Source organism: Rhopalosiphum padi, chromosome 3 (genome assembly GCF_020882245.1).
Source record: "Rhopalosiphum padi isolate XX-2018 chromosome 3, ASM2088224v1, whole genome shotgun sequence".
In the NCBI taxonomy this organism is placed as follows: Eukaryota; Metazoa; Arthropoda; class Insecta; order Hemiptera; family Aphididae; genus Rhopalosiphum; species Rhopalosiphum padi.
Genome location: NC_083599.1, coordinates 40,160,949 through 40,175,547, shown reverse-complemented (window position 1 = coordinate 40,175,547; position 14,599 = coordinate 40,160,949). Strand labels below are relative to the sequence as shown.

Sequence of the window (14,599 nt, the reverse complement as noted above, 5' to 3'; positions counted from 1 at the left end):
TATATAAACGTTCAATAGTAGAAAAATGCATTGATCATCAATTTAAAGGGTGATTTCTGATAGAAAATTTTATCTAATTGGTACTTTTGAGTGAATTTCCAAGACTTTAAAAATTATTTACAAAGAAAAAAAAATTAAGGAAAAATGAAAAGTTTTAAACAATATTATTATAGACACTAGTCACTAATCCAGTTATATTAACAAAATGTATTTGAGAATGAATAACAGAGATTTGAAATCTAATGAAATTTAATTTTTTACGAAATCAAGTAAAATAACGATATATTATAATTTAAATATAGCTAATATTATAATATATCCTACTAATTATATTTTAGACTGATAAATCATCTCCGTTCAGAATCGTTTTTCGTATACAATGATACCTGTCATTGCATTTAAATTTAACACATCCATTATAGTGACCTACTCTCCGTCTCTACTATATAGCTAGCAGAGCAATGCCAATACCCAATTGCCCACCCTTTTTTTCTTGTTTAATTTTACCTTGTTCATTTTTCACTAAAAAATAGTTTTAATTACTATATATTTGCAATTAATTTTATTCATTCAACCTAAGGCATTACTACTATAAAAATTATAAGTATTAATAGTATTATACTAATATTAGAATAGATATAATATTGTAAAATATCCTTTGAAATATAAACTAATAGATAATACTTTTTCAAATCCGTTTTCCGTATGCATTGACTTCAGATCTTCTATCCCAAGGGGTATCGTACATTTTCAGGGGGTATGCCAAGGAGTAAGTGATAAAGGGAAGTAAAAATATCGTATACATTTTTCTACTGCGGGTATCACGGAAGCCACACTGAAATAAACACTAGCTGATTGATTTATCTTTCAATTTAAATTTAACACACCCATTACAATTACCTATATAATAAATTACGAGGTAAATTCAACACATACAACAGCAAAGCGAGTTACTCGATTTTTTTTAGTAGGTACCTACTATAATATTTATAAACTATTAACGAGGGAAACGGAAAAAGTACATTGTGTAAAAATTGAATACAAGTATCGAATTTGAAAAGTATCTACATTATATGGTAATTAGTAGTTTTCGATAACTATTAATGCTTTTAATATTTAAATGGCTAGCTATTATAATACTGTTATTATCGTTTTATTATTTTTCGACTCAATAATACTTTACAATTATTGAGTGTTAAAAAATAACTGATGACAGAGAAAGCCATTAAAATTATTATTATTTTTATTTTTTATTTATTTTTTTAAAAATTATTTGATTTATATATACTAGGAAAAATATTAAATACCTTTAAATTAAAGGCTTTAACTTTTAAGTAATACACATTGATTAAAATCCCTTTTCTTCTGTTTAACAATTGAATGAGGTTGTTAACTATATTTCAAAGATATTAATTAGAATTTCGATCCTTCCTATATTTACATAAGTTGATTATTATCTACAGAATTAATTATAATTAATATTTATGATTCTGTTGACGATAAAAATGTACATTCATGATTTATTAATCAGTAATAATTGTAAAATCGCATGATTGCGTGTTTGTATTTAACTTAGTAGGTACCTATACTTATAAGTTATAAGTGATAGTTTATAAGTCAGAGAAGTAGTAAATACATACCTATAGCATGGCAGTAGACAGTAGATTTATGCTTTTTTGTGTAAGTAGAAAATAATAATGTATTGAAACGATTCATTAGTGCGTGCCTTAAACACATAATTTAATATTTGTCACAAATATATTTTAAATAAATAAATTCTTGCAGTGACTATAATATATTATATATACGTTTTATTATTTTTATCAACCAAGATTCTGTTGTATTGTTAAATGTTTATACGCATAATATACTAATAGGTATTTGAAAAACGAGCTTGTTTTATACTAGATAGTAGATTTCATTAAGTAATTATTATTATAATTCCAACGACTCACGTTTATATTACTTAAATTAATTAATTGATGTATATAAGCTATAAGTACTCGTATCTGATTCTGATAAGCAACTAAAATTATGTATATAAAAATGTAGAATCGTGTGAAAATAATTTCGAAACAATTTTATACCTAAATTATAAATCATAATGTCTATAGGTATTAAAATTAGGACTAGAATTTAAATGCTCTAAAAACCATAAAAAAATAACCAAAAATGTTTTTTCAACATAATAATGCCATACAAATGACCCAAACTTTTTTGATAGACTTACAAGCAATAGAAAAAGGATAGTTTAACTTCCTGCGTTTTTAATATTTCTTTATCTTAACTAAATTAGGTAACAGTAGGTATATAAAAAAAAAATACCAATCCTGGGCACGCATAATAAATAAATAATATACTCGAAATAAACAAGATCATATTATAACTTCAACTAACCAATTATAGTTATTATTTATTTGAGTTCTGCCGGTAAAGACACTACCAATATCATAATCACTGTAGATAAGGACGTTATCAATATTCATAAACAGAACAATTGACATTTAGTTAGGATGAAATATACCTAAAAATTATTATACCAAATATTATGAAAACAATATTTATTAATAAAATATTTTGAATTTCCTAATTTACACTGAAAGCTAATACAATAAAAAGTCGTTATTTAAAAAATTAAAAATTGCGAAAAACGCATAATAAAAGTTTTGTCTTATGCAATATACGGACCAATACACGTATAACAAAAAATGCACGCAATAGATATACAATATTGAATAACGAAGCGGATTTTTTTGTCGACTGGATTGTGATGATTTAATTGATGCATTTGCACTGAGAAAAAAATTTGATGAACAATAGAATTAATTTGTAAATTGCCAAAAAAAAGATATAACCTACTTACAATTTAATTTTTATTAATAATGTATATTTTTATTTTTATATATAATATATTATAGTTAATAGTATAATCAAATATGTTTTTATCATAGTTTTTTAAATGGTTTTAGAAGAGATAGGGAGAGTAAAACCACGAATTAGATGGTAAGTGCCTATAAGCGGTAAAAACCTAAAGACGCCAATGCGTGTATTATAAAATTATAACGTGTAGTAGGAATTTTTTAGTAGGAAAATTGTATCGCCGAAATTTCAGTGACATTTGTCTGTGTTTTTCACAGTTAAATCTTAAATGTGAATATTTGGTAGCAAAATATTACACGGATAAAGCGAAAACATTATTATTATTATTATTATTTTCATTAGTAGGTATATGTATGAACTGTATAATAAAATAATCGCTACACATTGATAAATATGTTTGTCGTCTGCGCGTTAAAATACGCGGTTGTTAAATTATACTATATAAATTAAAAGCGGGTCGACAATTTTTTTTTACCGTGTATTTTTTTGTTGTTTGTTTACGCGCGTTACACGTAACTACTGAGTTTGTGCAAAAGGGTTGTACAATGTATACTATAGTAGTCAGTAGCTATACATGCACTATACACGTATACTTATCATATATATATATTAGTATATGCATTATACATATTATGCTAGACAGTATAAGCACGAATAATAATATTATTATAGGTACCTACTGTTGTGATTACAGTCTGTTATTGCTTATGCCGAATTGCAAACGCAGCGGCATAATATAATAAGAATATTATCGATTGGTCACAGTCTATACCGGTGTCACCGTAGTAACCGGACGAATGTTGGTGAAAACGCGGTGTGCCGCGAGTTTAAACCATGGATGGGGCGAACGCGGACGTTAACATGGCACAGGTCAGAGACTTGCAAGCGTCGCTATTCCCGATTTGTACGAAAGGTACAATCATTATTATTATTTTTTTTTTTCGGTAATAATAATATTATGTTTCGTGTTAACTGCAATAATGATAATAATGTTTCCGAGCACACGCGCGTCTGTACGATCGATGAGTACAGACGATAGTATTTTAAAAAATAATGTTGTAATTGTCTCGTAAAACATTTTTTTGAAATATTTGCATAACTCAGATATTATTTAGTCGTATTTTCGTATAATAATTTACATTATACTCGTAGTTTTAATTTTATTATTGTAGTGCGTAATCGATGCGTGTTCAATTTGATATGCCAAAATTAAAATTTGAAAAATAGACGTACTCAAAAATTGTCTCTCGTAAACAATTATGATTCTACATTTAAATGATCCTCGGCAGTACATTGCGTATTTGGTAGGTACCTACCTAATTTGTATACCTACCTACAATTGTGTTTATGTGACTTTCACTTATTATATAAATATAGATATAATGTATACAGTCTGAATATATTATTGAAATTTTCGTAAATTTGTTCAATGAAAAAATAGGTGTTATGTATAATAATTGTTTATAATAGTATATTGTATCCTACGATAAATAATACAACACTACAATGCTCAATGTTTTATTTCTTTCTGAGATTGCAATAAGTATCATGTCGGTAATATGGTATTTATGTTATTAATGTTATACCAAATTTGCATTTAAACTATTAATAAGTCGTTAACAAACGCCGTATACAATAAAAATTTAACCCTTATATCGTTATATAATATGCGCCTATATCAAAATAGGTATATATTATACTAGCATATTATTTGTTTCTTGAGTTCGTGACATCACACGATAAAATGTTGTGCAGTATCTTCTCAAACTCAATCAATTTATATAATAGGTATGACGCTATCATCGTGTACAATATGTTATGTTTTTGATTAATGGCTCGTGTTACATGCCAAAATGCCATTGTTTTAATATTCATATTTCAGTATTAAAATGAAATCAATTTACGAATAAACTTATATCCACTTTAAGAACCTATACCTATATAATATTATTCTCCTGAGTTTCTTATATATTATGTCACGTCGAGTAATAATAATAAATACATAATAATATATTATAATAAGTACCTAATAGTTACACGCAGTATTTTAAACGATTTCTGATGTCTTGAATGTCGTTGAAATTTACTTTTCAGTATAGTACAGTGATAATAGAGAGCGCATAAACCGTTTGATAGAGTTTCGAATTTAATGTTGCTGTATATAAAAAAAATTTTTCACTTGAGGTTATAACAATTTTGAACACGGTTTATATGCAGCGTAGATACATTATTTTGTAATGTAATCTATTTTTTATTGGATACAGGTGCATTACCTACTTGACAATAAAAAAAAAATAATGAGTTTATTGTACAGAATAGTTTTCTATTACTTTTTTTATAAATTATTATAACTAGTTATTCCTTTTTTCCCATTTATGACAGCTGGCGAGGATTTTAAGGCTGGTTTTATTTCTTTTAATCGTTAAAAACCTAATAGATTAAATCAAATTTAAATAAAAATATATAAGCAATATTATTTTAATATTTCGATTTTATGACATGCGGATTTTTATTTAAAGGTTCGTTTTTAAACAATTTACTGAATCGTACGTTGAGAAACAGTCAAATTGATATAAACGCGGACGGCGACACAAGGCAGTTAGATTCTAAATTACGAGACGTCAAAGAAGTTTATCCGTTAATGAAAGAGGTAGATTGTCCTTACCAAGCGGCAAGATGGCCAATGGAGTGTCAAGTGAGAAAAATAACTATACAATATATTATGAATTCTTATCAAATACTTAGTACTTGCAAGCCCAGATATTCAATTTCACATGATTATATATATATCATATATTCATAAATCACGCGTAGTTACGTAATAATGCTTCGACACATTTTTCATTTTCACTATTTATGTTTAAATTGTTTAATATTTATCTACATTGTTTTCAATGTGACATTTTTTAGTATTTTACTAAAAATATCTTTTTAAAATATCTAGTTAAAATAAACTGTTTAAACTATACATTTTTATACTATATAGTTGTTTAATACATAGGTACAAATAAATATATAATATGAATATAAATTTTTTGTACATTGAGAGTGTATTTTAAGAATTATTTATAAAATGGTTTATATTTCATTCTAATGTCATTTAATTTTACTTGTATTATTTTTATGTTAATTTATACATTTATAATTTTAAAAGTACATAAAAATTTCTACTTATCTATTGATATGTATTATATAATATATAATATATTATATATTATATATTTATATGCATATATTTGTAATAAAAACACTAACCGATTTTATAGTAAATCACTATCCTGTTTTAATTTATATATTTTTTTATTTTTGCAATTTCTTTTATTTGAACTTTGAAGTAATAAGTTCAATAATTAAATTTAATACTATCGGTTTAGGTCCTAGACGATCCTGTTATTCACATTCACCCGCCGTCTGCATTATATTCAGAAAAAGAGCCTCTATACAAGTTTACAGGCAAAGAAATACAACCAAAACAAGTAGGTGAAGATTCAGGAGAAGTAATATTTAAATATTATCCTATCAGTAGCGTGAATTATGTAAGTATTAGGCCTAACCTAACCTTTTTTTACCAATACAAGTTTAATTGTTGATCTTTTATAATTTACAGTTTTGTCGTTCAGCCGTTGGTGGTAGTGCATGTTCTCTAGCACATAGTAGCCAAGACCCTTCCGACTTGATTTTTGAATCACGTTTTGAATCCGGTAACCTAGCCAAAGTTGTCAAAATAACCAGTACGTATTATGAGTTATCACTAAGATCAGATATGTATACAAATCGACACACCCAATGGTTCTATTTTCGAATAGAAAATACAAAGAAAAACATTAAATATAGGTAAGTACAATATTTCGTTAAATACTTTAAGACAAATAAATTTTTTGTAATCGAAAATAATATTTTTAATATTTAATTACTATAAAAAAAAAAATGAATAGTTCAATAGTATAGTACAGTGGTTTTCAAACTTTTTTTGTACACGACACACCGTATACACTTCAAAAAATGTTCACGACACACTGACCTTTTTTTTTAGATGAACAAAATTGTTTTGAATTAATTATAATTAATATACACATTTAATAAGAAATGTGTGATTGATGGACTAACAAATATTTTTAATTCTTGGACGAATAGTTGACACATACCCGCATTTTCTTATATCACAATTCAATGCAATCGGGTAATTTATGGAAAAACCGTGGGGATACTCGCGGCACCCAGTTTGAAAACCACTGGTATAGTGGATTGGGACCTTTAGTTAGACCTGCTTTACTACCTAATTTTTTTTATGAATACTGATTAATTAGCTTAATATTTTTATTTATCAAATATTAGATATACAATAAATGCTAATACCTACTGCACATTTTAAATTTGTTTATGCATATAATATTGTTTCATATTTTGTAATTTTATTACGCATTATATTTGCATCATAGGATATAACTACTTTTTAGTTGTAAATAATATCACATTTATGTATTTTGATTTCACTTAAATAAATATAATTATTTTTAAATTGTCTTAACACAAAATATACAAGTAATATGATTAGTTTTTGCATTTTATTAATTTACCTAATCATACTACAAACTTTAATTTTATATGATAAAAAAACAACTTGTATTAAAATTAAATTAAATTAACATAGAAATGAATTATTTTATATTTAAATAATTTAATGAAAAAAATCAATTATGTGATTACATAAAAACCTACCTATGTAATCATTAAAATGAAGATTATTTCTTTTTTAAATTCGTTAATACATAAAAAGAGTTACAATTATTAGGAAAACTCGTTTTTCAATTGTTTGTTGATATTTTGAAATCGATCGGATAAAGTGGTGGGGGGCTTCATGTACATATTTGAAAACTAGATTTCTACAATTATATTGTTTGATACTTTCATATAATACTCGTATGCTCAATATACTACTATAGAGATTATAATATGTTGTTGTGATTTAATTTTGGCGGGCCGGCGGCATAAATATTTCTTTTTAAATTGTAGGTAGGCGCCTAGTACAAATATCAATAAACATTTTATTGTATATTTTATTATAAATTGTCCCTTGAATAAACACATTATTAATTTATTAATTATTAAAATTTAATAAGTAAATGTAAAGTTCAAAATATTTAAAAAAAATATAAAATAGATGAAGAATATCGTAGTATTAACAATACATACTATGTATTACACAGTCACATATAGGAAGACGATTACTTTTTTTAACAGACAAAAAATTATATTTAAAGTAAAATTCCGATTATCCGGATTAATTAATGTCAAGGGTGGTCCGGATAAACAAATATCTGGATGATTGACATAAGACATATCGAAAATTATATAATTGTATGAATATATTGTATAATATATGTATTTATTATTAATATAATAATATGTATGCAATATAATTTGAAATTTGTAATAATAAACAAATAATTTTATTATAATATTTAACTGAAAAAGAATTAGCTATAAATACAAAAACATATTTTAAAAGAAAAAAAAAATAAATTTTTAAGTCGTTAATCATTTTATCGTCTGGTTGATAGGCGTTCGGATAATTGGAGTTTTACTATATATTATGACATTATGTGTACATTGTGTACTGTAATACACAAGAAACTATACTGCAGTTTAAAAACAAATAAAAACAAAAAATAACACAAGATGACACAACCATATTTACACGCATGAAATAAGACATAAAGAAAAATTTAAAAATTTAATAGGAACAAAAAGTAAAGTAAAATTAATTATTTTAAAACAATTTTCATTTCAATAAAATATATTTATAATCAAAGTTATCAAAACATAATCTTCTGTTCATGCAAATCATTTGTTTAAATAATGACCAATACAAATTAAAAGTAAAGATTTTTCTTATAGGAAATTTGTAAAGAAGTGTTTGTTGACTGTTATCATTTATCATTATAAAAAAAATGTACTCCACGGAAAAATCTTGTAATCGGACGAATTGGTTTGTTATTTGAGAAATTATTAGAACAATTGAAGATCTGGAACTATATCCTAGATACAGTAGTTTTCAACCTGTACGTCACGGCTTCCAGGGGCGTCGTCGGTTATTATCAAAATATGTATGTAGTATAAACTAAAAATATAATTGTAAACAGTTTTTTTTAAATTATTTTTATTATTCGTATGGGAGCCATATATTTGATTCCAAAATAAAAAAGAACCGTAGAGCCAAAAAGGTTGAAAACCACTGCAATAGAAAAAAAAAGCTGAACAATTAAAATATTTTTCATTATTTGTATCCCTTCTTATTATTATTATTTTTTTTTTTTTTTGAAAAGGTGAAAATTCAAGTAATTTAGAAGCCTGTACTAAAAAAACATTACACGGGTAATTTATTTGCAATAAATAAATAAAATTGTCATAATCTCTAAAGCATAATAAATGAGTTTTTAACTAATGGTATTATTTCGTTTTATACATTACTTGGTTAAAATTTGAATTTCTGAGACATTATAAGTGGTTCAACTATGTAATTTGTAATTATCAAAATTATGAATACATTACTTAAATGTCTTAAATAGATTAAATAATAATACTATGATATTATATTTAAAATATACGTCTTGTTTTAATAAAAAATTTAATTTTTGCATTATTGCTAAAATGTACTTTTGTTAAACTTTCCTGTCGGGTAATATTCACTAGACATATTTTCCCTGGACTTTTCATCTCAGATATATTTACTTATGGTACTTATGGTATTTTATTTTTTAGCTGGGCACTCATCACACACATACACACACCTATATATAAATTACATTTTCAAATAAATATAGAATAAATGAATATACTTATTAAAAATGAGTACTTATTGTTTATTTTAGATTTTCTATTGTCAATATGTATAAGTCTGAAAGTCTTTTCACCGCTGGTATGAAACCGTTGTTATACTCAACTAAAGATGCAAGTCAAAAAAACGTAGGCTGGAGACGTTGCGGGGAAAGCATTGCATATTACAGAAACGATGCACCGTAATTTTATGATTTAATGTTTATTAATTATTTACGTTTTTCAAAAGCACATCGATACTTTTAGTATTATTTTATCATTGTTTTTGGTTTTTCTAGAAATGGTGATAGTGAGGATAACCCGCGTTACATCTTTTCATTTCTCTTAGAGTTCCCACACGATATGGATACTATATACCTGGCCTACAACTATCCATACACATATACAGACCTACAAGACTACCTGATAAAGCTCAAGGTGATTCCGTATTAGTAGAATGACATTGACTATCATAACTTTATTTTAATTTTTATGAAAGAACTTGATATAACGCGAATGATATTTTTAGGATGATCCAGTTAAAGCGGTGTTTACAAAGCTGAGAGTTCTGTGCCGAACATTAGCTGGTAATAATGTGCATTACTTGACTGTAACGGAGCCTTGTCAAGAAGAAGATCCCAAAGTATATTCTAATTATTATTCTTTATTATCACTGTATCAAAGTGTTGTTTTTGTTCATGTATTTGATTTTAATGTGTTGTAGCAAAAAAAAGTGATTGTTTTAACAGCACGTGTCCATCCATCTGAAACTCCATCGTCTTGGATGATGAAAGGATTTATTGATTTTTTAACTGGTGACTCGTTGCAAGCAAAGGTAATTTAAATATAGATATATTTTATTTTTAGATTATTTATTGACTATTTATCTATCTATCTCTCTTTCTATATATATATATTATATGTATGTATTTATGTATATATATAATAATTGTAAAATGGATGTTTAAAATGAAATCGAGGGTGCATATGTTAAAGTAATAGAAGGCGTGTGTCAAGTATTAATGATGAGAGTAAATGTGGAGAATTAGAAAGCTTAAGACTGTAGGGGTTTTCCAGAATTCAGCATTGAGTTATTTTCCGTTCTCCTTAGTAATGAATAAAATTAGGAAAGACATACAGGATTAAGTTACATAATGCATGATATTTGCAGACGATGTTATGTTAGTAGAATAAAGTCTGAAAGCATTTTTTTTTAATACCTATAAGTAGGTACAACTAAATATTGGATTATGTTAAAATTTTCTGTTTTTTAACTTGTTAAATTTCCTTTAGGCTGAGTCAGAATAAAAATATATAATACAGCTAGTATAAATGTATAATACTATAATATAAATTAAAAACCTGTGATTGAATTGAAAATAATAAGTTATAACAACAAGATTTAAAATTCTAAAAATAAAATCAAAAATGTCTCGACATTTTTGGTTTTATTATCTGGTAAAAAACGATTGAGTACCAGCCTTTATCGGAGCAACATTTTTATTGTATTATAATTGAGCATTGACCATGTTTTTTAATTTTTTTCCAACGTTGCCAAATTCATTCATATGCTATATGCATAATATAAAGTATTAATTTCTTAATTCTAATGTATAAATCACTGTCTGTGACCTGTGTACATATTATATTGTTATCCACGTTTTGTGTCAATTCTCAATATTATTATAATGATGATATTGCTTGCTATATTTTGGTATTAATAAATATTTTATTAATCTATTATATGCTCAACCATACATATATTACCATATTATTTATTATACTCTGTAATATTTTGTAGTAAAATATGTTTTACATTTTTAATGAATTAATGTCAATTATTTTAAGTTTGTGTTTTTAATTTACATAATATAAATAATTACATAATTACAAAAATAATAAGGTAAGTAGGTACCTAACTTGTAGCTTTAAATGAATTAAGTAACTAATTACCGTAACTTTTACTTAAAATTTAACTATTCTTAATTATATACGTAAATCAGAAATAGGATTAAAAGATTTTTATAAACTGATAATTTGTGACTTGTAACAGTTGTTACTTGTGTTTAAGTCAAAACGCAGTTGTTCTTGTTAAATTAATTATATGATATTAAAATGTACGTAATTTTGTGTTCAATTGCATTAGCTTTATGGGTAAGTACCCAGTGGAAAATGTTCTGTGGATTTTTAAGTGTGACCAAAGTGGTATAACATACTCAATCCAATAGCCTTTTTTTCAATATAGGTACCTACCTATTTTAAACAAAGTATTAATTAAAGCTTACTTTTCCATGTATAGACGATTAGAGGATAAGGGACTTTACCAAATTAACTACTATACTTATAGAATAACGCACTCTAAAATAATACAATATATTATAGGAATTACGGAATCGTTTTATTTTCAAATTGATACCCATGTTGAATCCAGACGGCGTAGTTGTTGGTAATAGTAGATGTTCCTTAAATGGACGGGACTTAAATCGACAATATCGTAGCGTTATTCGTGACGCCCACCCGGTTATTTGGCATACAAAACTTATGCTTCGAAGGTATTTATTTTGTACCTATGTATTATATTATAATGTATTTATATACTTACCCTTAATTTAAATTTATACACACACAGTGTGATTATTTTAAATTTTAATAATTGACTTATAGATTATAACTTTCAATACAACTTTTACGCATTTTAAACAGGCACATTATTCCTGAATATTTAATTTAAATATAACACATACATAGCACTGAGACACTTCTCACCTACTGTATAGTAGAGCGGTACTCACTTGCTCACTTTTTTATTAAACTAAAACCTATATATTTTGTATATTATTATAGTTATTTTCTTATAGAATAGTAAGCTTTTAAAAACTGAAGTTTTATTATTGTGTAAAAAATTATTCGAGTTTTTTTCCTAAACGATTTAATAATTTAACCCTTACACAAACTATGATATTAATTGAAAAATATAATTATATAATGTGGTATGAATGTTATACTTTATTTTAAGATTAATTGAAGAACGTCAAGTAGTGATGTTTTGCGATTTGCATGCGCATTCGAGGAAATCGAACATTTTCATGTATGGATGTGAAGGGAAAGGCCACGAAGGGAGAAAACTACAGGAGCAAATATTCCCACTTTTGTTACACAAAAACGCTCCGGAAAAAGTATAGCCGTATTTATTTATTTCAGCGAAAAGAATAGGGAAAATAACGTCATTTATTGTGTTATGTACACACCGTCACGCCGCAGTTTTCGTTTGAAGATTGCAATTTCAACATTCAGCGTTCTAAGGAAAATACGGCTCGTGTAGTCGTTTGGCTGATGGGTGTCGAAAACAGCTACACAATGGAAGCATCATTTTGTGGTTCGTCTCTTGGTTCTCGAGCGAACACTCATCTCGCCATCAAAGACTTTGAAGATATTGGACAGACGTTTTGTGAAACCTTGTTGGATTACTATAACGAGGATCCTCGAAATGTTTGTGACTAGACTGTTTATTTTTTTTAATACAAATATATAATGTATCATATTCTGAAGTTATAAAATATTTATTTTATAATAACAATAATTATTATTTTCGTTTTTTTTTTGTTTTTAGGAAAAAATGAAATTGAAAATATGCAGCCGACTAATGGAACAAGGCTCCAATGCGGAGCAACCAAAGAATATAGACATATCCGATTATTCGAGGTGAAAACTATAAATATATGTATAAAATATATCGTTGACGTATATAGTCAGATCTAGTGTCTAAAAATTTAAGTCTTAATACAAAATTAATATTTTGTTTGACAATTGAAAAATATTTCAAGTTAATAATAAATTAAATACAGCATGAAATCGTTACAACATTGATGTATCTACTAATCAATTATTCATAACTATATTATTCTAAACTTAATTGGTCAAAAAATATGAAAAGAATAGGTATATTATTATTATAGCAGATAGTTAATTATTATTTATAAAATAGTTTTTTTTTTAAATTAAAAATACTTTGCATATTGCATATCAATAAAGACAATTTATTATATCTAATTTTATAATTAAGCAATTTTCCTAAAATAAGATTTTTGATTATTTACTAAATTTTTCATTAAGAATTTAGTAAAATATCTTGTAGGTAACTTAACTAAATAAGTAATACCTACTACATAAGACAATGCCAAATAGTAGGTATACATATTATTTTGTATTATACCTCATTTGTTATCTATATTTATATAGATACATTCGAACTAAAGTACATATTTACATAAACATAATATAGCGTAAGTATACTTATACTTAATACGTTTTAATGTATTTACAGAAATATCCATTACTATATTTAAGATAACTTTCAAAATTTTTGCATAATAATTTTTCTATCTTGGATTGAAAACTGTTTACGTTTATATGTTAAAGCGACGAGAGCTCATCGAGTGTATGTGAAGAAATTGTTGACAAGTTGAGTTTTGAAGAAGATGTCACAGCTCTGACGCAACTATCAATTATTGTACCGCCCAGTACACCAGTTGTGCCGAAACGAAAATCAAGAAAAAAAAAAAGAAAATCAAAAGATTGTAATACGAAAATTATTACGCCATAATAGCTATTTGACTATTGTAATTACTTGTAAAGCTTTCAATGTTCTAATCTGTAACTTTACAGGGTAATTTATTTTATCTTCTGATTATTATTTAGATATATTGAAAAATGTTATGATATTCTAAGATAAATGACAGTCTGTATCTTCAAAATAATTATTCCTTGTTTATTGTTATACCAGGAACAACGAAAAGTATAATTAACTTTAAAAATAACAAAAAATTTAATAGATACAATTTTTAAATTTTCCAAATAGTAAGTTTTTTTTTTAGATTTTGAGCATTTATTCATAAAAATTAAA

At 25.7% G+C, this 14,599-nt stretch overlaps 1 protein-coding gene across 2 annotated transcripts; it reads left to right on the top strand.

The window, feature by feature from the left end:
* Positions 1–3,573: 3,573 nt before the first annotated feature.
* On the top strand, positions 3,574–14,599 carry LOC132927727 (cytosolic carboxypeptidase Nna1-like). Of its 2 annotated transcripts, none has more exons than XM_060992315.1 (13): positions 3,574–3,793; positions 5,400–5,575; positions 6,255–6,416; positions 6,488–6,714; positions 9,753–9,899; positions 9,996–10,134; positions 10,226–10,339; positions 10,421–10,531; positions 12,079–12,248; positions 12,713–12,872; positions 12,958–13,185; positions 13,307–13,398; positions 14,116–14,599. In XM_060992315.1, exons 1-13 carry the CDS (start codon positions 3,715–3,717, stop codon positions 14,297–14,299), a joined length of 1,989 nt encoding a protein of 662 aa, XP_060848298.1. In that variant the 5' UTR covers positions 3,574–3,714; the 3' UTR covers positions 14,300–14,599. The 2 variants fall into 2 exon arrangements, with proteins under 2 accessions (XP_060848298.1, XP_060848299.1); XM_060992316.1 differs by lacking the exon at positions 3,574–3,793 and adding an exon at positions 4,013–4,184.

Coding starts and splice junctions, on each gene's coding strand:
- LOC132927727 (XM_060992315.1), top strand. CDS start 3,715: ATGGATGGGGCGAACGCGGACGTTAACATGGCACAGGTCAGAGACTTG. Junction 6,417..6,487: donor CTATCAGTAGCGTGAATTAT/GTAAGTATTAGG, acceptor TATAATTTACAG/TTTTGTCGTTCAGCCGTTGG. Junction 13,186..13,306: donor ATAACGAGGATCCTCGAAAT/GTTTGTGACTAG, acceptor TTTTGTTTTTAG/GAAAAAATGAAATTGAAAAT.